Below are 27,563 nucleotides of genomic sequence, written 5' to 3'. Positions count from 1 at the left end.
ACTGATACTCTCTCTCCATCTGGGGAAAATGGAAGACATACAAGACCACTGATACTCTCCCTCCATCTGGGGAAAATGGAAGACATACAAGACCACTGATAATCTCCCTCCATCTGGGGAAAATGGAAGACATACAAGACCACTGATACTCTCCCTCCATCTGTGGAAAATGGAAGACATACAAGACCACTGATACTCTTCCTCGATCTGGGGCTCCACACAAGATCTCACACTGGGGGGTCAAAATGATCACAAGAACTGTGAGCATAAATCCCAGAACCACACGGGGGGACCTAGTGAATGACCTGCATAGAGCTGGGACCATCGTAGCAAAGGCTACCATCAGTAACACACTATGCCACCAGGGACTCAGATCCTGCAGTGCCAGACGTGTCCCCCTGCTTTAGCCAGTATATGCCCTGGCCCGTCTGAAGTTTGCTAGAGAGCATTTGGATTATCCAGAAGAGTATTGGGAGAATGTCATGTGGTCTTTTTTTTAAATATTTACTCACTTTTTTGTTTAATTATGTATTGTCTATTTCTCCGTGCGGGTACCTCTTTTTTGTAGTGCTACAATTTTACTCTCACTAACAAAGGTATTTTTAAACCTTATTTTTAATTTTCCTATTGTTTTCTGACCCTTGTTCAGTACTTCCTCTATTTGGTTTTGATTCATTTGTATGCAGTGAGCTCCTAAGCTCCCCCTTGTGGTGACCAAGTTTTATCATTTACCGTTATCTCTGAGGATTTGAAACTCTGTACCAGAAAAATAGCGGTGCACAAGTGCAGTGCAGCTCTGGAGTATAATACAGGATGTAACTCAGGATCAGTAATGTATGTACACAGTGACTGCACCAGCAGAACAGTGAGCGCAGCTCTGGGGTATAATACAGGATGTAACTCAGGATCAGTAATGTAATGTATGTACACAGTGACTGCACCAGCAGAATAGTGAGTGCAGCTCTGGGGTATAATACAGGATGTAACTCAGGATCAGTAATGTATGTACACAGTGACTGCACCAGCAGAATAGTGAGTGCAGCTCTGGAGTATAATACAGGGTGTAACTCAGGATCAGTAATGTATGTACACAGTGACTGCACCAGCAGAATAGTGAGTGCAGCTCTGGAGTATAATACAGGGTGTAACTCAGGATCAGTAATGTAAAGTGTGTACACAGTGACTACACCAGCAGAATAGTGAGTGCAGCTCTGGAATATAATACAGGAGGTAACTCCACGTCAGAACAAGATATATTAATCTATGTATTTAAGAAGTTAATTCTTTTTCATGTTGATTACTTCTATATGCAAGCTGTAAAATCGTGGTCATTGTTGGACATACACTGATATCCATTCTCCTTATTTGCTCGGATGGTTAGATTATTCACTACTAATGTCTGACCGTCCCTTGTTACAGCACAAGGAATAAAACCTCCACATTGGGTTGATTTCACAGTTCAGGTGCCAGAGGTTTTGCAAAGACAATGAAATGCAGATCATCCCTGGCACCCACACGATTCAACCTTCATCAATACTTACGTGTTATGTGAGGAAGCAATCCAGTAATGTGACAGCGGATTATTCATGTTCTGTACAGTAATCTCATCACATTTCTCATCCCAGATGCTGTTTTCTTTGGAAAATAAGTAGGTCAGAAACTGAAAGAGAAAGAAGCCCATAAGAATAAGGTTAGGGCATATCAAGCAGCTGAATGTGGAAAACTCCTCTAAATAGTGTTTTGTAGGCTGAGCTCCCAGAATGGAGAGAGTGAAATGATGATTTTCTAACTTCACCCTGAGGCGCTGTGGGGACAATTTTCTGATTTTTCTGTAGTTTCCTTTACCTCGTCCACGTATAGAAAGGGCTCCGCCGTCTCCCTCATAGTGTCATCAATGAATTTTGTCATGCGTTCCCGGACCTTATTAAGATCCTGGGCCGAGGACTCCTTTTAAGACAATGAAAATAACAATATTATACTACATCCCATTCAGCAAATCGTTATTATCACGCTGAGAAAGATGTTAAAGAAGCGTATTAAAGGGGTTTTCTAAGCCATCAGTGGGGGTCCGACATACGAGAAACATGCCTATCTGCTGATTGAAGGGACCTAGTCTTCCTCACTGCAATTTAGTAATTTTCCGGTGAATGGACTGCGTGCTAATACCAGAAGCAGCCACCAACCAAAGTATGGCGCTGTCCGCTCTGTGGTCACCTCACTTCAATCCGTTGATCAGAGGAAGTGCCTGGAGTGAGACCCTCCACTCTTTTGACACTGACGGCCTTTCTTAAGAATAGGCCAGCAATGTTTTCATTGCGGAAAGCCCTTTTCACAATAAACGTCATTTGATCAATTTTTCTGCTCATGTTTAATTTTTAAATTAATTTTTAGACTGACAATATAGCTTTACTTATATACTAAAAACCAGGGGAAGAGTCTTGAGGAGATCATTTGCATATTCCCAGTGCCTTCTGGGATAAGTGAAGAGTCTCCGCGAGCTCAACGATCACTGGGTTTTGGCCGTTGCAGCTGAAAAGAGGAAAATCGGAAAACCAGGGGAAGAGTCTTGAGGAGATCATTTGCATATTCCCAGTGCCTTCTGGGATAAGTGAAGAGTCTCCGCGAGCTCAACGATCACTGGGTTTTGGCCGTTGCAGCTGAAAAGAGGAAATCGGAAAACCAGGGGAAGAGTCTTGAGGAGATCATTTGCATATTCCCAGTGCCTTCTGGGATAAGTGAAGAGTCTCCGAGCTCAACGATCACTGGGTTTTGGCCGTTGCAGCTGAAAAGAGGAAATCGGAAAAACCGGCTCATCTTTCATCGTTTTTAAGAAATCTCAAGATGGAAGAGGCCAGGAGCCATTTGGTGAGCTGCATTTCTTGCTACATGTTCACAGATTTACCAGTGGAAAAGCCAAACTTCACATGCCACAAATGCAAGCTTGTGTCCCTGTTGGAGGAAAAGTTGCAAAATCTCGAAGAGAGGTTAGCTACGTTGAAGATTATTAAGGAAGGTGAAGAGTTCTTGGACAGAGCAGAATTATCTCTTCATGTTACAGAAAGAGAAGAAATTCGAAGTGCACCTGAAGAAACAGAGGAATGGAGACATGTGACCCAGAGAAGCAGGAGGATCAGGAGGCAGTCAGCACCCATACTGCTCAGAAACCAGTACCAGGCTCTCACACAGGAAAACGATGAAGAAATACATCAGGATAAGACTCTGCCAACAAACAGCAACCTTGTACGCCTTCAGAGTCCTCCTGGATGGAGAAAGAAAAATGTTGTGAAGAAGAAACGGAGAGTGGTGGTCATGGGGGATTCCCTGCTGAGAGGAAGAGAGGCCGCTATCTGCAGACCGGATATAACTACAAGAGAAATGTGCTGTCTTCCAGGTGCAAAAATTAAAGATGTGTCTGACAGGATATCAGGACTCTTCAGACCTACAGATGACTACCCATTCCTGCTACTACATGTGGGGACAAATGACACCGCAAGAAACGACCTGGAAACCATCTGCAGAGACTTTGAAGACTTAGGCAAGAAAGTGAAAGAACTGGGAGCGCAGGTGGTCTTCTCTTCCATCCTCCCAGTGGATGGCCATGGAACAAGGAGGTGGAATAAGATTCTGCAGGTGAACAACTGGCTACGTCGATGGTGCCGTCAGCAACGATTTGGATTTCTGGATCACGGAGTGAACTACTTATACGATGGACTACTTGCTAGAGATGGGGTGCACCTTACGAAGACTGGAAAGCATGTATTTGGAAGTCGCCTTGCTACACTTGTAAGGAGAGTTTTATACTAGAACAACATGGGAAGGGAAGCAAAAGACCAGAAAAAGCCATACACCTGACAAATGCTATTGAGAACTCTGCTATTAGAAGTGGAAAGGAAGAACAAAGACGAAAGAATCTAATTAATAAAAATATTGGAGAAAGAGAAACCAATCACAAACTAAAATGTTTCTATACTAATGCACAAAGCATGGGCAACAAACAAGGAGAATTGGAACTACTAACACAGGAAAAGAAATATGATGTCATTGGAATCACTGAAACTTGGTGGGACAATACACATGATTGGAATACAAGACTAGAAGGATACAACTTATTTGCAAGAAACAGACTTGATAAACGAGGAGGGGGTGTCGCATTGTATGTTCGAAACGCGTATATCTGCACAGAGATTGAAGCTTCAGAGACTGGGAGTTCTGTGGAAACTGTTTGGGTAAGAATACAAGGACAGAACAATGGAAAGGACACCATTGTAGGCATTTACTACAGGCCGCCTGTGCAAGCCGAAGATATAGATGAACTCTTTATGCATCAGATGGCCAAGTTCTCCAAAAAATATGACATGGTTGTCATGGGAGATTTCAACTATCCAGACATTTGTTGGGAATCTCTCTCAGGCAAAACTAACAGGTCAAGGAAATTCTTATCCTCTCTTGCTGACAACTTTATCTTCCAAAAGGTAAGGGAGAAAACAAGGGGAACTGCTACCTTGGATCTAATCCTTATAAACAGGGAGGAAATGGTTGAGGAGGTAAAAGTGGCTGGGACCCTAGGAGGTAGCGACCATGCTATTTTAGAATTTTGGATAACTAGAGGTGGAAGACCTGTGAAGACTCAGACGTCAAGGTTAGATTTCAGAAAGGCAGATTTTAAGGGATTCAGAAAGAGAATTGGAGGGATCCAATGGCTGGATATCCTTAAAGACAAAAATGTCCAGGAAGGATGGGAAATCTTGAAAAATGAAATTCTCAAAGCACAGTTGTTAACAATTCCGAAAAGAGGGAAGAATAGGAAGCATTTAAGGAAACCAGGATGGATGAACACAGAACTTAAGCACATGCTAAAAAGGAAGAAAAAAATGTTTATAAAATGGAAAGAGGGAGGCATATCTAAAGAAGAATATAATGCTGTCTGCAGAACCTGCAGGGCACAAATCAGATTAGCTAAAGCTGAAAATGAACTGAGGCTTGCAAGAGATGTCAAAAGCAATAATAAAGGATTTTGGGGATATGTCAAAAGTAAAAGAAAAGTCAAAGATGCTATAGTATTTTTACAGGATGAAAATGATGAAATGGTAAGACAGGATGTTGAGAAGGCTGAACTTTTAAATTCCTATTTTGCATCTCTCGGAAAGGAAATGCAACATCAACTGTTATTCACTGTCCTATTAAGGGAATAGAAGAATCCAGGATATCTATAAACAGAAAGATAGTAAGGAAACACTTAGCTAACCTAAATGAATTCAAGTCTCCAGGTCCAGATGAATTACACCCCAGAGTACTAAAGGAGATAGCAGAAGAAATTTTTGAACCCCTCTCCATAATCTTTGAAAATTCTTGGAGAACAGGAGAAGTGCCAGAAGACTGGAGAAGAGCAAATGTTGTTCCTATCTTCAAAAAGGGGAAGAAGGTGGACCCAGGCAACTATAGGCCGGTGAGTCTGACTTCTATACCAGGAAAGATCTTTGAACAAATTATTAAACAACATGTATGTCAATACCTGGATAAGAATGAAGTGATTAAACAGAGTCAGCATGGGTTTGTAACTGATAAGTCATGTCAGACTAACTTAATTTCCTTCTATGACGGTATCACTGATTGGGTGGATCAAGGAAATGCTGTAGATATAGTATATCTTGACTTCAGCAAAGCATTTGACAAAGTCTCTCATACAATCCTTATTGAAAAAATGACTAAGTATGGAATGGACAAGGCAACTGTTAGGTGGACTCATAACTGGCTTAGTGATCGGACCCAAAGAGTGGTCGTAAATGGCTGCACATCCAGTTGGAAGAATGTCTCAAGTGGGGTACCACAGGGCTCTGTCCTGGGCCCTGTATTGTTCAACATCTTTATCAACGATTTAGATGAAGGAATTGAGGGTAAACTGATTAAATTTGCTGATGACACAAAGCTAGGAGGGATAGCTAATACTAGAGAGGAGAGAGAGATGATTCAAAAAGATTTAAATAAACTGGAGAAGTGGGCAGCAACTAACAGAATGGTTTTTAACAGGGAGAAATGCAAAGTACTACATCTGGGCAATAAAAATGAAAAAAGCATATATAGAATGGGAGGAATAGGGCTAAGTGACAGCACATGTGAAAAAGACTTGGGTATACTAATAGATCACAGACTGAATATGAGTCAACAGTGTGATGCAGCAGCAAAAAAGGCAAATGCAATTCTAGGATGTATTAACAGAAGCATACAGTCTAGATCACGTGAAGTCATTATTTCCCTCTACTCCTCTTTGGTCAGACCTCATCTGGAATATTGTGTCCAGTTTTGGGCACCACATTTTAAAAAAGACATCAACAAACTGGAGCAAGTTCAGAAAAGAGCGACCAGAATGGTGACCGGTCTGCAAACCCTGTCTTATGAGGAAAGGTTGCAGGATTTGGGAATGTTTAGTTTGCAAAAGAGAAGACTGAGAGGAGACTTAATAGCTGTCTACAAATATCTAAAGGGCTGTCTCATTGTAGAAGGATCAACTTTATTCTCATTTGCACAAGGAAAGACTAGAAGCAATGGGATGAAACTGAATGGGAAGAGACACAGATTAGATATTAGAAAAAACTTTTTGACAGTTAGAGTGATCAATGAGTGGAACAGGCTGCCACGAGAAGTGGTGAGTTCTCCTTCAATGGAAGTCTTCAAACAGAGGCTGGACAGACATCTGACTGGGATGATTTAGCGAATCCTGCTTTGAGCAGGGGGTTGGACCAGATGGCCCAGGAGGTCCCTTCCAACTCTACGATTCTATGATTCTATGATTCTACTTACTGTATATCAATGACTGCTCCTTGAGGGTGGCATAACACAAAGTCAAGGGTCTGTAGAAGCCACTGGTATGAATAGTCAACATATTTCAATGAGTGTTACTCAGGGGTGGAGCTTCTTAGAGAAAGGGCGTGACTTAAATTTACATGTGTAATTCAGCAATGAAGACATGTAATATGAGGCCTCTACATCTACAGTGTCCCCAATTAAAGAGAAAAGATGAGTCCACCAAAGTGGGCATAGCACAAGCTCAAGGGTCCATAAGAGGCACTGGTATGAGTGGAGACAACATATCTCAATGAATGTTCCTCAGGGGCGGAGCTTTTTAAAGCATGGTCGTCACTTGCATTCACGTGTAATTGAGCAATGAGGACAAGAAATCACAGGCGGAAAATATTGGTTCCTCACTATTTCATATGGCGGCATTAGCCAAAACTGCAGCAGGGGTGGAGGTGGCAAAAAGGATTGTCCCGCTTAGAAAATCTTTTTTGGAAGGCTACCCCATACAGGACCAATAGTGGTCACAAGGAGTGCCTTTGCTTAGAGGACCTGGCTTATACATGATTTTAATAAACTCAGTGTAAAACTTCATGTCCCCTTTGGGGGTGCGCTGTGACAAAACACGTGTTTCTGGATTCAATCACAGATTGCTCCTGATCGCTTAAGGTTCCAACAGAAGGAGACTTTGTAAGCAAAATATTTTTGGAGGACCAACAAAATCGGCTTGGGAAAAAAAGTGCACATTCATGCTTGTGGGATCGGAGTGGCGTAATTAGCCGTGGTCAGGAAAGGGTTACAACAAAGTGGCCGATTAGTAGGGTTAATTGGAATAGCTGAGGACAGAAGACGTGACCATTGTGAGGTGTGAGAAGCAGGGGCTGATCCCGCCACTCACTATCTGTGGCATCAGTCGGCGCACCAGGGTGAGGAATAAAAAGGCCGAAGTTAGATATAATTACTCCATGCAAATACGGAACAAAGAATGGCGCTGTTCACATTCATCCCCTCATCCCACAGGGAGGACAGGCCATTTCCATATGCAAAAAAAAAAATATCATCAGAAGCTAATCTCCATCCATCCGGATGATAATGATGGTCTTTGGGTGGCATTGTAGGTGCAGAGAACAAATCATTTTCCCAGCAGCAGTTTCTTCTTTTATTTGCATAGAAAATGTTAAATATCTGCAAACATTGAATGGCGCACCCCCGCTGCCCCCGCAACGGAGGCAGAATATTCAAAACCTCGCTCTATTGATCAGCCCGTGCCACAATGCACATAATGGGCCTCCTCTTCTGAAATTTACATTATTTGTTAAAAAAAAAAAAGTAATTTATTATTTTTATCACGTCGAATAATATAATTAAATGAGCAAGACATTTTCTTTTGTGAATGGACACACAATAAGCCTCACGCCGCGTCGGCAGAGATTTTATTTAGAGAGACCGAACTATAAGGTGCTTGTATCAATACTGGGGAAAAAAATAAAAAGTCATTCCCTGTCCTCCGAGATTCATCTACATGCAGATTGGATTTCCTTGTTATCGGTGGGCAGCTCTTATCTGCAAATATCCTGATGTAAAGGATTTCATGCTCCTGTTTGAGCTACGGCATAAAGTACAAGATCCGGAAAATCACTATGAGGAGCTGAAGATTGTAATTATAAGGAAGATAGACATAGATAGATGATAGATACTTGATAGATAATAGATGATAAATAATTCTTGATGTGAAGACATCAATTTTATCTATCTAGTATCTATCTATCTATCTATGAGACAGATAAGTGATCAAGATGTATACAGGAAATTCTCAGGATCCTAAGTTCCAGATCATTAGAAATATTGGGAATATTGTGAAACCTGCTTTAGAGCAAGGATTGATTGACAAAGAAACATTTGATTTTTTGTTACATATTACTCCTACGACACGTATAATTTATACTCTGCCGAAAGTGCACAAGTCTATGCGAGACCCCCCAGGGCGCCCCATTGTGGCAGGTACAGATTCAGTGCTGAGTCACATTGGGGTGTACCTGGATAAAATTTTGAATCCATTAGCACAAAGAGACACTTCTTATGTTAAAGATACCACTGATTTTCTTTTGAAGATCAAGGAGTTAAAAGTGGGAGAAAGTGATTGGCTAGTATCTTTTGATGTAACATCTCTGTATACATCTATTGTCCATAAAGAAGGTCTGGAGGCGGTAAAAGAAGCCTTGTCCATTACTAATTTTACTAATCAAGCCATAGTGATGATTATGTCCCTGTTGGAATTAGTATTAACAAAAAATTATTTTATGTTCTGTGATGAGTATTATGAACAAATAAGGGGTACAGCTATGGGGGCAAATATGGCCCCCTCATATGCAAATCTCATGATGGCCGCCCTGGAACAAAGGTACATCTATGTGTCGCCCCATTTCCCCAAAGTAGGGTAATGGTGGCGATACATTGATGATATTTTTCTGACTTGGACTGGATCACGTGAAGAGCTTCAGGAGTTTTTTGACTTTTTGAACTCTATTAATGAAACCATAAAATTTACAATGGAATGCTCCAGAATAGAGTTGAATTTTTTGGATGTGTTGATAAGGAAGGATGGAGAGAAGTTGGATACTGAACTTTTTTGTAAGAAGACCAATCGTAACAACCTCCTCCATTTTTCCAGTCATCATCCACAAAGAATGCTGGATGCAATTCCATATAGCCAATATCTACGTGCCAAGAGAATAGTTAGGCTACTTTCACACATCCGGTGTGTGGGGTCCGGCGGCGTGCGGCGAAAAGCCGGATCCGGCCTGCAGCCGTGACACCGGATGTGTGTGCGGCGAGATGATACGGCTCGGACATTATTAAAGGAGCCGCAGGACAGAGGCAGCCAATGAGACAGCTGCTGAAAGGGAGGTGAGGGGAGGAGAGGGGAGGGCGGTGGAGGGGAGGAGAGGGGAGGGGGGTGGAGAGAGAGAGACATGGGGGGTTAACATTAGTGTCCAGGCAAGAGAATCTCTCTCTCTTGCTGGGCACTTGTGGGGTTAACCCCACAGAGAGATCTCTCTCTCACCCAGACACTGTGAGTGTTAACCCCACAAGTGCCCGGCGAGAGAGATCTCTCACAAGTGTCCGGGTGACAGAGAGAGATCTCTCTCTCTCTCGCCGGGCACTTGTGGGGTTAACATTCACAGAGTCCGGGCATGCGCTGTGGAAAAAGCCGGTCCGGCGCTGCAAAAAAACGTTACATGGAACGTTTTTTCCAGACGCCGGACAGGCTGTTTTTGCCGGATCAGGCAAAAACCGGATACGCCGCATAGGTATCCGGCGCGATGCGGCAATAATGAAACTGAATGGGGGAAAAACCGGATCCGGTGGCAACCGGCGCCGGATCCGGTTTTTACACTTTTCGCCGCATCGCGCCTGATGCTGAAAACCGGATGTGTGAAAGAGGCCTAAGTAAAGATGAAAAACTAATGGAGACCATCGACAATATGAGCAAAAAATTCGTACAGAGGGGATACCCCAAAAGTACATTAACTAAACAGAAAAGGAGACTGGATGAGGTGGAAAGGAGGGATTTGTTTGAGGAGAAAAAAAGGGATAATAAAAGGAGACTTCCATTTGTGAGTAATTTCTGTGAGGAAAGTCCACAAATATCCAAAATCATAATGAACCATTGGCCGATTCTGAGTAAGGGATATCCACAAATAGAAGTTTTTAAAAATCCCCAATTTTTGCATATAAAAAGAGTAGGAGTCTGGGTGACAGACTGATTAAAGCAGACATTGGGTCCTTTATGCAAACTAAACAGTTGACATTAAGGCTATGTGAACACGTAACGGAACTCTCGCGGAAATTACCGCGAGAATTCCGGAATTCCATTCCGCGGGAAAATCGCATTTTAAATTCCCGCGATTTTCCCGCGGAAAAACTAGCATTTTGCAAGCGTAATTAGCTTGCAAAATGCTAGCGTTCTCCAAGCGATCTGTAGCATCGCTTGGAGAACTGATTGACAGGTTGGTCACACTCGTCAAACATAATGTTTGACAAGTGTGACCAACTTTTTACTACTGAGGCCGCCTATGCAGCATCAGTAGTAAAAGATAGAATGTAAAAAAAAAAATAAAAAATGGTGTTATTCTCACCTTCCGGCGTCCTGCGCATCCGTTCCCAGTAATCCTTTGCAAAAATGCCCGCGATGGCGTCCGTTCTCGCGGAATCGCGACGTCTCGCGGTAATTCGCGATGACGTTGCGTGAATGACCGCGAGACTTCGCGATCCCGCGAGAACGGACGTCATCGCGGGCATTTTCGCAAAGGATTACTGGGAACGAGAGCGTGGAGAGAGGCGGGAATGCTGCGCGGGACGCCGGAAGGTAAGAATAACAATATTTTTTATTTTAAATTCTGTTTTTTACAGAGATACGGTACCCAGAGTCCGGAGGACAGTCTCCTCTCCTCCGGACCGTCGGTACCATCCGCAAATGTTCTGCTTACTTTCCGCATGTTGTGCACAGCCACATGCGGGAAGTAAGCAGAACAATGCATTCCTATGGGTGCGGGATCGCCGCGATTCCGCAAAATAATGAGCATGCTGCGTTTTTTACCGCGAAGCGATTCCGCCGCGGTAAAAACCGCATCATTAGCACAGCATTGCGGAATCCCATAGGGATGCATGGGAAGCTTATTTTTTGCGGCAAAATTGCGTGGTTAAAACCGCCGCGGAAACTCGAAAAAAACGCCACGTGTGAACTCAGCCTAACAAATACTCAGCGGAAGGGTTGTTTCCCCTGCTTATCATGTGTGAACTGCTCATTTATGCGTAAAGGCTCTACATTTCAAAATCCTCGTACTGGACAGTTTTTAAACATCAGATATTTTTTAACGTGTAATACCGATTATGTAATATACATGTTACAATGTCCATGTCTACTTTATTATATTGGAGAAACAACATGTGATTTAAAAACACGGATGAATCAGCATAGATGTGATATACGGAAAGATCTGCTTGTCCCTAAGCATTTTAATGAACAAGGACACACAGGGAAAGATTTAAGATTTAGAATTATAGATTATGTACCGGTACATAGACGAGGAGGGAACCGTACGGAAGTCGAAGTTTTAAAAAAATTGGAAATGAGATGGATATATGAGCTGGAGACATTAAAACCAGCAGGATTAAACGTTGATTTTAAGGTACATATGTTTTGAGATAATTCCTTTGACTTCCATGTAGCCTGACTTCTGTGTGTTGTATGTGCTACTGATATTTTTATATATATGGATAGGTTTATAATTATATCCTTTTTATTTTTTTCTCCAGATATATGATGCTGTGACGAGAGTGACTACAAGATTATGTAGGGTACTTAATGAGAATTGTTAAGATAAGATATATATTTTTCATTTTTCTATAGAATGAGTTTTTATGGCGATTTCACTGCAGTATACTAATGCCTGGTGTGTGTGTAATAGAGTGAATGGGAGCTGCATAAAGAGTGACCTCTGGTGGTGGTGAAGGGTATTCAGGATTGGTTAATGCTGTAAAGAGAGACTGTGTGATGTTGTTATCTCTTGTTAAAATAGCAACACAGCCACATTGTCACCTGATGGGTGCCTCTAAGGTTTGTGACCATTCCAGGTGTAAAACCGCAACCCCAGGCACTAATATATGCATGTCAGCAACAGGGCTGTGATGCCCTAAAGCAAAATGGCAGTTCTGAATAGTAAGTCTAGTGAGCATGTTCAGGCACTCTGCAATGATCAGCTATGCAGTGATGAGTCACATGTTGGAGCTGGGCAGTAACAAACAACACTGACCACAGCGAGTAGCCAGCAGTGATAGAGAGCTGCAAGGATATAAGTAAAGTATATTAACTTTTTTTCTCTATATAAGCCTTAGTACCCTCATAGGTTGTGTCATGATCAGTTTTATAGGCAAGTTGAGTCTTTTTAAAGCGCTGTATATGCACTGTTGCACTTTGTAATCTAGATTTTTGGTCTTATGCACATATGTTTAATGGAGCACTTGTATACGTTACTATGACAATGGCCATTTTGAATATATAAAACGGATTAATTACTGGAATGTTATACACATGTGTTACTACTATTTAAGTTTGTACTGACTATGAGCACATTGCTTGACAAAGACGGGTCACCGTTGAAACGTTGCCTCCTGAGGATCAGTAAAGTATCCACTGTTTTCACATTTAATTTGAGTGCTGCCTATTTTTTTCCTCTTTTTCCTTTTTTTTTCCTTCTATCTATCTATCTATCTATCTATCTATCTATCTATTCATTCATCTTTACCTTTTATAACAACTCTAAACAATCATCAACTCTTGGCAATGGTCTGGAGCCCTAGCCTTTCTCAAAACCATCTACATAGACAAAAAGTATGTGCCCCCTCCGTGTTTCCCCTACAAAAGCTTTCCTGTCCTCCCATCCTACATCCATATACATTAATATGGAGTAGGCTTCTGCTCTTTTAAGAAGGTTTCATACCAGATTTTGGAAGCGTCTGAGAATTTTTGCCCTTTCATACAGAAGAGCATTAGTGAGATCAGCCCCTGATGTTGGAGAAGAGGCCAGGCTCAAAATCAGCATTTCTAAATGAAGGTTGGTGCCGCCAATCCTGTTCTTCCACCAAACTCCCCCTCCATGTCTGTATGGACCTTGTGCACGGGACACAGTCGTGGGGAACAGAAAAGGGCCTTTCCTCAAACTGTTGCCCCAAAGCTTGGAGCTACAATAGTCCACAATGCCTTGTGCTGAAGAATTAAGATTTCCCAACATTAGAACGAAGGGACCGAGGCCGCCCCCTTATAACAGCCCATAGCATTATCCTCCAGGGGGCCCAGTACAGTCAGGGGTAATGTCCTCCTGGAGTCACCAAATCCAGACTCCTCTATCGGACGCAGGTAGAGAAGTGTTTCCTCCAGAGTCCAGTGGTGGCGGCTTTACACCACTACATCCGGCACTCTGCATTGTGCTTGGTGATGTACGGCTGCATGCAGCTGCTCGGCCATGAAGCTTCTGGCTGGGGGAACAGTGTTTGTGCTGATGTTATACCAGAGGAGGTCTGGACTCTGCCGTTACGGAGTCAGCAGAGCGGTGGTGAATTTAAGCACTCGGTGACCCCGCTCTATAATTTTACATATTCTACCCTTTTCCGCTGAGTTTGTGTTTAGCAGCATGACCGTGGTAAGAGGGAATTTGTATGGTCCACAAACTCTATGGGAGGCACGGAGAAGTACGTGGGCTTCCTTTAGCTGTCCAGTTTTGCAGTCAGGTTTATACTCCAGTAGGAATGAAGCCATTGCAGGATCTGACTACATTGACTTTGTTTGTAGTCTGTTACCATGGAGATACATGAGTCTGCATAGGTGCTGTAGACCCCCCAAAAGGGTTGTTTATTTTATATATATTAAACCCTTAAATAAAAGTGAGTTGCATAATTATACACTCCCATTAATGACCATCATTTTGGTGTAAGGGCGCCACATTTATATCAGTCTTCTGAAACCTCCAGGTAGCCTTGAATCCGCATTGTGAGTGCTAATGTCGCTGATAAATACAGATGGGAACCTTGTACCATAGTATCATCCCATCCCAGAAACCACGGAGGGAGAAGAATAATGGCAGCATTCTTCCTAAGGACACAAGCTGGGAACTTACTCACCTGTTGGTTATGTTGTAAAAACCTTTGAAAGTCGTGCAGATGAACGGCGGAGGCATCGGCTCGATCAATGTTTCTGCAACATACAACCAGACCGGCACGTTACACACATACTCCAATACTAATGGCTGACTCTTAAAGGACCACTAAACCTACAGTCTATTTCAGGCTTAAAATGATTTTTGCATTTGGCTTTCATAAAAAAAATGTGCACGGTTTGCCTTCTGTAGTCTCTGCTGCTCTGTCTACCGCTGGCTGATGAGTTAACTGATAATCCGTCAGTGAGCTCACTATGACGGTCTGACGGGAGAGTTTGTAACACTCTTGTCTGTCTTTTTCCAAGCTCCTCTCAGTTGATTTATGACCACAGACGACATCAAAGCGGAATATGCAGAGACACAAAAAAAGAGTCTGTAAAAGCCAAACAGTGCAAAATTGCAAAAATGATATTTTGCCACAAATACATACATTTAATGAAAAAGAAAAGGACCAAAAAATGTGGAATGTGGACTAAGCCCTTTAAGCCCAACATGTGACTCAAGGCATGCTGTGGGAGTTGTACTTTTATTATAGCCAGTCAATGTTATAAAATTATTGCCTCCGACCTGTGGCTTTCAGGGCATGCTGCGTAATTCTGCAATAGTGTGCATTTTGACATTTTTATTGCAGTAAATTAGTCTCAAATTCTTAATTCTTACCCCAGAATAAATACTGAATCTTTCCTGAATTCATCCAAAATCTGCAAAAAAAAAATTACTTTGTGTTAGGAAAATCTTCAAAAATCAACATGGAGACTCAGGGTCTTAAGGTTGTGCATAGTCCAAAAGGGACAACCCATAGAAAATCAGCACAATGGGGTAAGACTTGGTTGGACTTTTCGGGTTTTGTGCACTTACGGATCTCTGATGATCAAACATCATTTTTTTGTAGAACATATGTACGTGTTCAAAAGTGAGGTCATCTCTGGGGATCCCAATGTCCTGTAAAATAATAAACAAAACACTATTAAAGGGGTATTCCCATCTCCAAGATCCTATCCCAAAATGTAGTAGGTGTAGTAATAATCCTATTAGCAAATCCCCCCCAATTAGAATTGTAGTATAGTTCTTCTGATTAGCTATGTCGCTTACCCCATGTGCAGGGCATTGCAGTAGCTTAGGTATTCTCAAGAAGTGGTGAAGGTTCCAAAGTTGGAACCTGGGTTCATTAAACATTTATCCCATGCCATATGTATGTCATACATTTATGAGATGGGATTATCCCTTTAAGGAAAAGAAATAGCCATGTAAACTGGCCATATAACCACCCACTGAGGGAGCAGGTTGATCAAAAATCAAACCCAAATTGTCCAAACCATAAACAGACACCGACTTATATATAATATATGATCCAGAAAATTCTACTTACAGAAATGTAATGTATTGAGGAAACCCAATGGATCATTTGCAAACCCCATTTTTTAAATACGTGTTTTTTTGTTTTGTTTTTATTTGTTTATATATAGATATATTTTTTAAATGCCTTGTTCAGGAAAATCTGAATTAACAAAAGGGGATAGCCTATCCTGGACCCTCATCCATAAGTCAGAGCTAAAACGAGAGCCTCTGAGTCTGGAGGACCTTGTATGGCCACGCATTACAAAGACAGCCCACTTATTACACTCGGAACTGTGTAATACTCCATATTCCCCGTGGCGGGCTCTGCAGGAAAAGCAAACACTTTTTTTTTCCCATGTTCACATGCATATGATCGATGGGGGTTTCTGCAGCTAAGTTATCTGCACTAAGATTATTGTTGGGGGGACTCTTATTGCAAAAAAAAAAAAATATGCAAAATGGACAATCCCTTTAAAATTTCTTAACAGACACCATTTCTTCTAGGTGTATAATTGATATGTGAGTACCAAGCAGGACCAATGGATATTTACCACCAGCTTGTCTTTCAGTGCTTTGGCACCTCCGACTTTGAAGTTAATCTGAGGGAGTATTGTCTTCAGCTCCCGAATGCTAATACTGGAAAATAGGAAAAATAAGATTTATTCATCAGCATGTAATTAAACTTTAAAGGGCATATTGCCATCTTCACAGATACTGTTGGATACAGCTTGTAAAACCAAGCACTTTTGCAATTTACTGCTTATTAATATTTTCAACCGTTCTTGAGATACAAACACTTTTCCTTTGTTTACAGCTCATTGCCTTGGAAACCGACCACCGCTGCTGTCTGTCCTGTAAGCACTGCTTTGAAGCTGGCCTGGATTAGGATTCAGAGCACTCTAGAGATCATGCCCAGCTTCTATACAGTGCTTACAAGCTGAATAGAAAAGTGCTTGTAAGTGCTGTGCTTGTTTTGCTGTGTGGAGCGGTGGTCGGTTTCCAAAGCAACAAGCTGTAAACAAAGAAAAAAGTATTAATATCTCAAAAACAGCTGAAAATGTTAATATAGTAAATTGCAAAATGTCTTGGATTTACGTGCACTATCCGAAAATACCCCAGTTAGGAAGATGGGAATAATCCCTTCAATTTGTGAATGACAGGACGGACGGTCTGGTTTCCACTTCATTATAAAATTCAGAGATTCTGGAACCAAACTGGTATTAGGCTAAGACGTACAAATGATGTACGGTCATACAGTGTGCACATGACTAAAAGCGCCAAACAGTGCAAAATCTTGGCCAAAAAACACTCCCATACAGTTACCTAGATATCAATGCTGTACAGTGCCACCGCCACGATCCTACACCGCACAGGTAATATAATGCACAGCGTTGATTAGCAGTGACAATACCGGTGTTAATGCAGCCATACAGTGCTCAAATTATGCCAACATACAGTCACCACAACTCCATTCCCTTTAAGCAAATATTTTTTATTATCTAATATTAAATGGACTCCTTTTTCCCTGTATGCAAAGCAAGCGATCGATCAAAAAAAGGCAAGGTTAATGTGAAAAGGGAAACATTGTCATGTGTTTTGCATTCATATCTGTAAAGACCCGGGGTGCATGCACCGAGGACAATTTCTGCAGCCAAAAAAAAAATCCATTGCGCTATGTCCCGCCGCAGATGTCCGGCTGAGGCTCGGTTCAGGCATACTTTAGACAGTGGGACTCTATTAGACAAGGCTTCCCACAAAATCAGTGTACTCTTCTGCTGAAATACTCTGCGCTGCTCTTTCTACTATTTAAAAGCTAGAGCTGTAATTGCCACCTGCAGCTCAGACCTGTGCGGTGATCAATGGCCATGCAATTTTGTCTCAATAATGTACGGCCCACCGTGTATTCTACCCCTATAATACAAAAGCTTGAACTTCTGCCTGCAAATTTCTGTTGCACATTTTTGTCGCAGATTTTACCCTTTTCAAGCTAGTAAGATGAAATTCGCTTTGGATCTGTATCACAGTCCTCTCGTAACTTGCGTAACATTTTCTGCAGATTCGGCATGGATTTCCAGTAAAATCTACAATCCATTTTTTACAGTAGGTGAGGAATTATTCATATAACATCTATAAGAAAGAGACTGGTCACTGCCTCCTGCAAGATCAACACCCTCATCTTCTGCTGCTGTCAGAATGTTTACGACCTGACTCTACACGCTTTTATACTGCTTTTGTGTCCATTACCATAATCCTCTCAGTTTCCTCTTCCAAATTACACTGTCCCTGTCATGTATATCCATATTCAGCAGTACTGGTTACTATAACCCTCTGTGCTGCTGGGGTAATGAATGTTACACCATGATCTGTGGACTTCCATTTGGCCTGATTCCCTATCTTATGTCATTATATTACTCGGTGGTTTTGATCAGTTGTTTTCTCTCCGTTTACAAATGGAGTGACTGCGGTGGTCTTAACAGTTGACCTTTGGGACCCCTATGGATTCTGACAATAAAAAGGCCACGGTGGCCTAGCAATAGTCATTCACTTTATAAATTAGTAATAACTACTGGGTCTGCTCTTCCTTCTACACTAATTTTTTCAACTGACCATATAGGGACAAATCGGTTTGGGCCTTTTCTGCCTCATCAGCATGGTGCAAGGCTCTGTAAATGCTCTAAAGTAATGGAAAAAAGTTCCCCTCAATAGAATAGCTTGGTATGAAGTTTTTTTTTTTTACGTGGTACAGAACAATGAAATAATTTTAGTGTCTGAGAAAGTTGGTTAATCCAAGTCATGGGCGAAACATTGAGGAAAATAACATCCTGTACTTCCTGAATGAACCTCCCTGGTTCTCAGACCCCAGGACAATGGAAGAAAGACTTAAATCACATGAGATTGGAAACACTGACCCATTCTGTTGGGTTAAGTGTTGCCATTCTGTTAAGGATCTCTCCAGCTGCTGAGAAATCTGCTGGGAGTTGTAGTTTTTTTTGAAGGCTGGAGAGATTCGTGCCCACTATGCTAAACTTTTACATGAAAAAAAAAATGAAAAAAACAGTGTGTTTTTCTAAAATATTAACTGAATGAAGAATTGCATGATGATCAATACTTATACACAATCTTATATCTCAGCAGAAGGAGTGGAGTGGACTGATTTTATGGAAGGCACTGACTTGTTCACTCAAGAGGATCGGGATGGTGTCATGACTTCTGGAGCGACGTGGAGAGGAGTTTGGGATCACATTGTTATAAACAAGAAACGAAGTGCTGCAGCATATAGTATTTCAGGAGAGGAGTGTTTGATTTTGTTGAAGGCAGTGACCTGTTAGTTCATGAGGATCAGGATGTGTCATGAGTTCACAAGAGGTGTAGAGAAGAGTGTGGGATCACATTATTAGAAACAATGAGTGAATGAAGTACTGCAGCAGACAGGATCTCACGAGAGGAGTGTGTTGATTTTGTTGAAGGCAGTGACCTTTCCACTTGTGGCATTAGGTTTATAAGGACCTGTATAATAGGGTTTTAGGAGGGATGTGGAGGAAAGTTTTTGGTCACAGTCTTAAAATCACGTACACACTAGATGAGATACGCCCAAATCTTTTTCTGATGGTTATGGGGGTCTCCTGGCTCTTCCCCGACAGATGATATTGGGGGGAAAGAAGAATCAGCCCATTAGAATCTGATTGACTAATCCTTTTGTGTTTAGGATGGCTAAACCTTTCCCTATGTTGAAAACATGAGCAGAGAGACAGCTGTCTGCGGAATGAACATTCAGGCAATGCCGGTCTTGTGTATGGCCATCATTCGAGATCATGGACTGAGCGTTATCCACAGATGCGTATCTTATTTCAGGAGAGGAGTGTGTTGATCTTGTGGGAGGCAGTGACCTGTGTTCTCATGAGATTAGAAAGGGACTCTGAATGATGTGGTGCTAAATATCCTTTTATTTATAACAAATTATTTTAGATTCTTTAAAAACAGTGGTCTGCCTTTTATTAATAAATAGTGCCCCTCTTGCTCATAGACCAAGCCTGGTATTGCAGCACTTGAATAGAAACGAGATGTACCACCAGACATGGCCCAGGGAGGAGCGTAGTGGTATTTATGGGGAAAATTGGACTTTTGTAATTTCTACTCCTGAGTCATCCAAACAGATGATAGCAAACACACAGTCCAAACAGATTGGAGACTATGAGTTTATAATAACTTGGGCTGATATTGGAATCTGACTAGCGGGTACTGTTTAGTTTCTCAGAAGTGAAACTTGTGAAGAATGTCATCTTACCTGTTCCTTCTGGTCTGATCCACGGAGTAGATCTGCTTCCTCAGCCAACTAAGAACACCCAAATAAAAAAAAAAACATTAATGGTCAACTCAACCCAGATCCAAGTTCCCTCCAGAGACACAATGGCCACATTATTTAGTGGTGTCCTCATCCCAGTGCTGGAAAGTCATCTGCTCCTTCTCCCATAGAACAGAGGTAATGGCATCCAACCCCATTAAACATCCAGGGGTTTTCTGAGCACTACCTGTGTCACCAATAGAACTTCAGAAAGAATTGGACAGCTTTTTGCATCAGTTATGTCCTGGGGTAGAACAAGACTTTATTGAATATTTAGAATGGGAAACTCCAGGGGTTTTTATGGAGTTTCCCTTTAAATCATGACGAATGGTGACAGAACAAAGACATAATTATCCCTTTAGAAGAGCAAACATGAAAAGTTAGGCAACTATATAATATACTTTGTATGATTTGCACCAACTCTAGTCAGGAGGTCCTTCCCCAAACGCAAGTTATCCCCAATCTATATCTTAGCGATGAGACCCCCAGGAACCCCAAGAATGGAGCCGTCTTGAGTAGAACAGAGGTGAGAGTGCTCAGCCTCCATTCATTCTCTATGGGACTGGTGAAAATAGTAGAGCACTGTATAAAGCTTTCTCTAACAGTCCCATAGACAATGAATGGAACTTCACTCCATCCAACCAAAGCCCTGTTCTCGGGATCGTTGTGGGGATTGCTGACCCCCAAGCCATCAGCAATTTAACCCCAATCCTTTGGATATGGAATAACTTACGATACTGGGGCAATCCTTTTTTAGGATGTATGGTCACCAGCATTGCTGTCATCTAGATACCACTTCTGGACACGAGGCCGAAGCTCTGCTCACACGCTGCCCCATGATTTGTACCCTAAGAGAATATGACCAATTTCCACACACCTTTCTATGATGTTTGGAGTGGAAGCCAAATTTACTTCTTCCAGTAAAATATTCAACCCGCCTCTCCACTTCTCAGCGTCGTCCACAGAGTCCGCTGCAGGGTACAAGCAGAGGAGATATGTCAGCGAGGACAAGATGCCGGCCGATGAGAAGAAGCAGGCTAGTTTATGGCAGCCTGTCCACTGCTGTACAGACAGAATATAGTCTGCATTGTGATGTCGGATCGTAAGGGTTTCGCCAGACATCCTTGTTTGTCGGGTTCATCTTCTTTTTGCAGAGTGATGATCCACAAGAATAAAAAATGGAGACCTGTCCCCTGGTCTGTTCTGCTAAAAGAACTTTCTCAAGTGAAATATTTTATAACTGTCGTAACAGTAAGAAATTGGTTTCAGCCCCTCTGTGACCCTAATGGGCTTATCTTAGGGTCACCATTGCGTCCCGAGCCGTAGCTTACCTTCCAGACTTAATGTGTTAAGGACAAATTGACTTCCATAGAAGATAGTGAAGCAGCATTCTTCCTTTAATCGTGAGGCTTTACCGCGCTCAAAATCCTTGCAGTTTTTTCCTTGGCGGATTTCCTTGATTTCGGACAGGTCCACTGCAAGAAAACAGATTCCGAATCAGTAGAGAACTTGACTTTTAGATTTCACTCCACAAACAGCAGACTTGTGTGTCGCTCTGGAAAGTGGCAGATGTACACACCCGGCCTATTAGCGTCAATTGGGCGGCTTCAGTTTATGGAAGTTGGTTGCAAGTTGCTAAAATGTTTTCCATGCCAGCATTTCCAATTATGTTATTGTGAGAAATAACAGTATGTCACTGCTCCAAGACCCCAAATGTCAGTATGTCACTGCTTCAAGACCCCAAATGTCAGCATGTCATTGCTCCAAGACCCCAAATGTCAGTATGTCACTGCTCCAAGACCCCAAATGTCAGTATGTCACTGCTTCAAGACCCCAAATGTCAGCATGTCATTGCTCCAAGACCCCAAATATCAGCATGTCATTGCTCCAAGACCCCAAATGTCAGTATATCATTGCTCCAGAACCCCAAGTGTCAGCATGTCCTTGCTCCAGGGCCCCACGTGTCAGCATGTCATTGCTGCAAACCCCAAGTGTCAGCATGTCATTGCTTTAGGACACCGAGTCAACATGTCATTGCTCCAGGACCCCAAGTGTCAGCATGTCATTTCTCCAGGACCCCAAGTGTCAGCATGTCATTTCTCCAGGACCCCAAGTGTCAGCATGTCATTGCTCGAGGGCCACACGTGTCAGCATGTCATTGCTCGAGGGCCCCACGTGTCAGCATGTCATTGCTCGAGGGCCCCACGTGTCAGCATGTCATTGCTCCAGGGCCCCACGTGTCAGCATGTCATTGCTCCAGGGCCCCACGTGTCAGCATGTCATTGCTCCAGGGCTCCACGTGTCAGCATGTCATTGCTCCAGGGCCCCACGTGTCAGCATGTCATTGCTCCAGGACCCCAAGTGTCAGCATGTCATTGCTTTAGAACCCCAAGTGTCAGCTTGTCCTTGCTCCAGGACCCCAAGTGTCAGCATGTCATTGCTCGAGGGCCGCACGTGTCAGCATGTCATTGCTCGAGGGCCCCACGTGTCAGCATGTCATTGCTCCAGGGCCCCACGTGTCAGCGTGTCGTTGCTCCAGGGCCCCACGTGTCAGCGTGTCGTTGCTCCAGGGCCCCACGTGTCAGCGTGTCGTTGCTCCAGGGCCCCACGTGTCAGCGTGTCGTTGCTCCAGGGCCCCACGTGTCAGCGTGTCGTTGCTCCAGGGCCCCACGTGTCAGCGTGTCGTTGCTCCAGGGCCCCACGTGTCAGCGTGTCGTTGCTCCAGGGCCCCACGTGTCAGCGTGTCGTTGCTCCAGGGCCCCACGTGTCAGCGTGTCGTTGCTCGAGGGCCCCACGTGTCAGCGTGCCGTTGCTCGAGGGCCCCACGTGTCAGCGTGCCGTTGCTCGAGGGCCCCACGTGTCAGCGTGCCGTTGCTCGAGGGCCCCACGTGTCAGCGTGCCGTTGCTCGAGGGCCCCACGTGTCAGCGTGCCGTTGCTCGAGGGCCCCACGTGTCAGCGTGCCGTTGCTCGAGGGCCCCACGTGTCAGCGTGCCGTTGCTCGAGGGCCCCACGTGTCAGCGTGCCGTTGCTCGAGGGCCCCACGTGTCAGCGTGCCGTTGCTCGAGGGCCCCACGTGTCAGCGTGCCGTTGCTCGAGGGCCCCACGTGTCAGCGTGCCGTTGCTCGAGGGCCCCACGTGTCAGCGTGCCGTTGCTCGAGGGCCCCACGTGTCAGCGTGCCGTTGCTCGAGGGCCCCACGTGTCAGCGTGCCGTTGCTCGAGGGCCCCACGTGTCAGCGTGCCGTTGCTCGAGGGCCCCACGTGTCAGCGTGCCGTTGCTCGAGGGCCCCACGTGTCAGCGTGCCGTTGCTCGAGGGCCCCACGTGTCAGCGTGCCGTTGCTCGAGGGCCCCACGTGTCAGCGTGCCGTTGCTCGAGGGCCCCACGTGTCAGCGTGCCGTTGCTCGAGGGCCCCACGTGTCAGCGTGCCGTTGCTCCAGGGCCCCACGTGTCAGCGTGCCGTTGCTCCAGGGCCCCACGTGTCAGCGTGCCGTTGCTCCAGGGCCCCACGTGTCAGCGTGCCGTTGCTCCAGGGCCCCACGTGTCAGCGTGCCGTTGCTCCAGGGCCCCACGTGTCAGCGTGCCGTTGCTCGAGGGCCCCACGTGTCAGCGTGCCGTTGCTCGAGGGCCCCACGTGTCAGCGTGCCGTTGCTCGAGGGCCCCACGTGTCAGCGTGCCGTTGCTCGAGGGCCCCACGTGTCAGCGTGCCGTTGCTCGAGGGCCCCACGTGTCAGCGTGCCGTTGCTCGAGGGCCCCACGTGTCAGCGTGCCGTTGCTCGAGGGCCCCACGTGTCAGCGTGCCGTTGCTCGAGGGCCCCACGTGTCAGCGTGCCGTTGCTCGAGGGCCCCACGTGTCAGCGTGCCGTTGCTCGAGGGCCCCACGTGTCAGCGTGCCGTTGCTCGAGGGCCCCACGTGTCAGCGTGCCGTTGCTCGAGGGCCCCACGTGTCAGCGTGCCGTTGCTCGAGGGCCCCACGTGTCAGCGTGCCGTTGCTCGAGGGCCCCACGTGTCAGCGTGCCGTTGCTCCAGGGCCCCACGTGTCAGCGTGCCGTTGCTCCAGGGCCCCACGTGTCAGCGTGCCGTTGCTCCAGGGCCCCACGTGTCCACACCTTTAAGATTGCCTTGCTTATGTCTTATACGGAAGTTAATTTAAAATATTTGTTTCTAATTGTGGTGTTAAAATAATTCATCTGTCATTTTTTCCCACTGTAGACCCCTCTTTCTATCCTTAACCAATATATACACATTGTGGTAGGGTCATTTAGGAATAAAACCATCACGTCTATTTTTGAAGTTATATTGGAGGTTAGTATTCATTTTTAACCTTATTCATTAAAGGCTAGGTCTTAATATGTTCACATTTGAGCTTCATTGCTACAAATCAGAGGACCCAGAGCCAAGTGTCAGTGTATTCTTGTTCCAAGACCAAAAGTGTCAATATGTTGTCAATATGTGACTAAGATCTCAATTGTCAAACTACCATAGTTGATGAGGCCCTAAAACTGAATAATGGGAGTTGCAAGCAGTGGTGTAACTAGAGTCTGAAGGTCCCTGGTGCAAAATTTGTACCTAGGTTCACATCTACGTGTTGAGCAGATGTATGGGTCCTGGTAGCATTCTAGTCCTATAAAGACATACGTGATCCCCCATGTAATAATTTGTCCCTCATCTTGACCCCTTCCTGTAATAATCTCCCCATCCTGTAATAATCTCCCCATCCTGGGCTACTTCCTGTAATATCCTCCATAAGGAACCCCTTTCCGGTATAATGTCCCACCATCCTGGGTTCCTTGCAGTAATAATGTCCCTCTTCCTGGGCTCCTTTCAGTAATAATGTCCCACAACCTGGGCCCTTTCCTAGTATAAAGTCTGATCCTGTAATAATTTCCCCATTCTAGACCACTTCCTGTAATAATGTCCCTCATCTTGGACCCCTTCCTAGTATAATATCCTCCATCCTGGGCCCCTTCCAGTAATAATGTCCCCAATCCTGGGCCCCATCCAGTAATAATGTTTCTCATCTTGAGCCCCTTCCTGATATAATGTCTCCCATCCTTGGCCCCTTCCAGTAATAATGGTCACCAGCCTGGGCCCTTCCAAGAAATAATTATCCTATTCTGGGCCCCTCCTTGGTATAATGCCCCCCCATACTAGGCCCCTTCCAATATCCAATAACATCAACTGTTATTCACTGTCCTATTAAGGGAATAGACGAATCCAGGATATCTATAAACAGAAAGATAGTGAGGAAACACTTAGCTAGCCTAAATGAATTCAAGTCTCCAGGTCCAGATGAATTACACCCCAGAGTACTGAAGGAGATAGCAGAAGAAATTTTTGAATCCCTCTCTATAATCTTTGAAAATTCTTGGAGAACAGGAGAAGTGCCAGAAGACTGGAGAAGAGCAAATGTTCCTATCTTCAAAAAGGGGAAGAAGGTGGACCCAGGTAACTATAGGCCGGTGAGTCTGACTTCTATACCAGGAAAGATCTTTGAACAAATTATTAAACAACATGTATGTCAATACCTGGATAAGAATGAAGTGATTAAACAGAGTCAGCATGGGTTTGTAACTAATAAGTCATGTCAGACTAACTTAATTTCCTTCTATGACGGTATCACTGATTGGGTGGATCAAGGAAATGCTGTAGATATAGTATATCTTGACTTCAGCAAAGCATTTGACAAAGTCTCTCATACAATCCTTATTGAAAAAATGATTAAGTATGGAATGGACAAGGCAACTGTTAGGTGGATTCATAACTGGCTTAGTGATCGGACCCAAAGAGTGGTTGTAAATGGCTGCACATCCAGTTGGAAGAATGTCTCAAGTGGGGTACCACAGGGCTCTGTCCTGGGCCCTGTATTGTTCAACATCTTTATCAACGATTTAGATGAAGGAATTGAGGGTAAACTGATTAAATTTGCTGATGACACAAAGCTAGGAGGGATAGCTAATACTAGAGAAGAGAGAGAGAGGATTCAAAAAGATTTAAATAAACTGGAGAAGTGGGCAGCAACTAACAGAATGGTTTTTAACAGGGAGAAATGCAAAGTACTACATCTGGGCAATAAAAATGAAAAAAGCATATATAGAATGGGAGGAATAGGGCTAAGTGACAGCACATGTGAAAAAGACTTGGGTATACTAATAGATCACAGACTGAATATGAGTCAACAGTGTGATGCAGCAGCAAAAAAGGCAAATGCAATTCTAGGATGTATTAACAGAAGCATACAGTCTAGATCACGTGAAGTCATTATTTCCCTCTACTCCTCTTTGGTCAGACCTCATCTGGAATATTGTGTCCAGTTTTGGGCACCACATTTTAAAAAAGACATCAACAAACTGGAGCAAGTTCAGAAAAGAGCGACCAGAATGGTGACCGGTCTGCAAACCCTGTCTTATGAGGAAAGGTTGCAGGATTTGGGAATGTTTAGTTTGCAAAAGAGAAGACTGAGAGGAGACTTAATAGCTGTCTACAAATATCTAAAGGGCTGTCACATTGTAGAAGGATCAACTTTATTCTCATTTGCACAAGGAAAGACTAGAAGCAATGGGATGAAACTGAATGGGAGGAGACACAGATTAGATATTAGAAAAAACTTTTTGACAGAGTGATCAATGAGTGGAACAGGCTGCCACGAGAAGTGGTGAGTTCTCCTTCAATGGAAGTCTTCAAACAGAGGCTGGACAGACATCTGACTGGGATGATTTAACGAATCCTGCTTTGAGCAGGGGGTTGGACCAGATGGCCCAGGAGGTCCCTTCCAACTCTACGATTCTATGATTCAATAATAATAATGTCCTCCATCTTGGGACCCTTCCAGTAATAATGTCCCTAATCCTGGGCCCCATCCAGTAATAATGTTTCTCATCCTGAGCCCCTTCCTGGTATAATGTCCCCCATCTCAGACCCCTTCTGCTAATAATATCCTTCGTTCTGGGCACCTTTCTGTAAAAATGTCCTCCATCCTGTCGGTGCAAGAACCCCATCAATAGCTACGTCCTGGGCAACCTTTTATTTTACCAGATTTGATACTCATGGGACCCCAAACCTGTTACCAGGACCTTGATTGATCCACAAGCCACATCTCCACTCAAACATGTTCTCCACTACAAGAAGTAAAGAAATGTCTGTGCTGGTGTTGACCGTTCTCAGGCTGTCAGCTATTTAATAGCTCTGTCCCTCACACTTTACAGTACATGCTGCTTCTCGATAAGACGTTTATGAGAAAGGTGAAGGAAGTGGTTTCATACCACATGGAATGGACAGGCACAAAGCTCTTCCTGTTTCTGTCAGGACATGGTGTCTCCCACTAGTGCTGAGGAAGTACATAAAACTAATGCTTTTACAAGGTCGCTCAACCCTCAAA

The 27,563-nt window shown here is 43.9% G+C and overlaps 1 protein-coding gene across 2 annotated transcripts in view; it reads right to left on the bottom strand.

Annotated features, from left to right (window-relative positions):
- The window catches only part of PLCG2 (phospholipase C gamma 2), a 121,904-nt gene that overhangs the window by 59,587 nt on the left and 34,754 nt on the right, over positions 1–27,563 (bottom strand). For both annotated transcript variants that reach the window (XM_073584981.1, XM_073584990.1), the window contains exons 3-11: positions 21,519–21,662; positions 21,065–21,158; positions 20,131–20,178; positions 16,397–16,481; positions 15,366–15,449; positions 15,168–15,208; positions 14,473–14,545; positions 1,846–1,947; positions 1,542–1,660 (exon numbers count right to left, since the gene is read on the bottom strand). In XM_073584981.1, the coding sequence (XP_073441082.1) occupies positions 1,542–1,660; positions 1,846–1,947; positions 14,473–14,545; positions 15,168–15,208; positions 15,366–15,449; positions 16,397–16,481; positions 20,131–20,178; positions 21,065–21,158; positions 21,519–21,662 (790 nt within the window). The remainder of the gene's footprint in view (positions 1–1,541; positions 1,661–1,845; positions 1,948–14,472; positions 14,546–15,167; positions 15,209–15,365; positions 15,450–16,396; positions 16,482–20,130; positions 20,179–21,064; positions 21,159–21,518; positions 21,663–27,563) is intronic.

This window comes from Dendrobates tinctorius, unplaced genomic scaffold (assembly GCF_039654945.1).
Source record: "Dendrobates tinctorius isolate UK_male_01 unplaced genomic scaffold, ASM3965494v1 ptg000009l, whole genome shotgun sequence".
Classification (NCBI taxonomy): Eukaryota; Metazoa; Chordata; class Amphibia; order Anura; family Dendrobatidae; genus Dendrobates; species Dendrobates tinctorius.
This window is presented reverse-complemented; position numbering and strand designations above follow the sequence as displayed.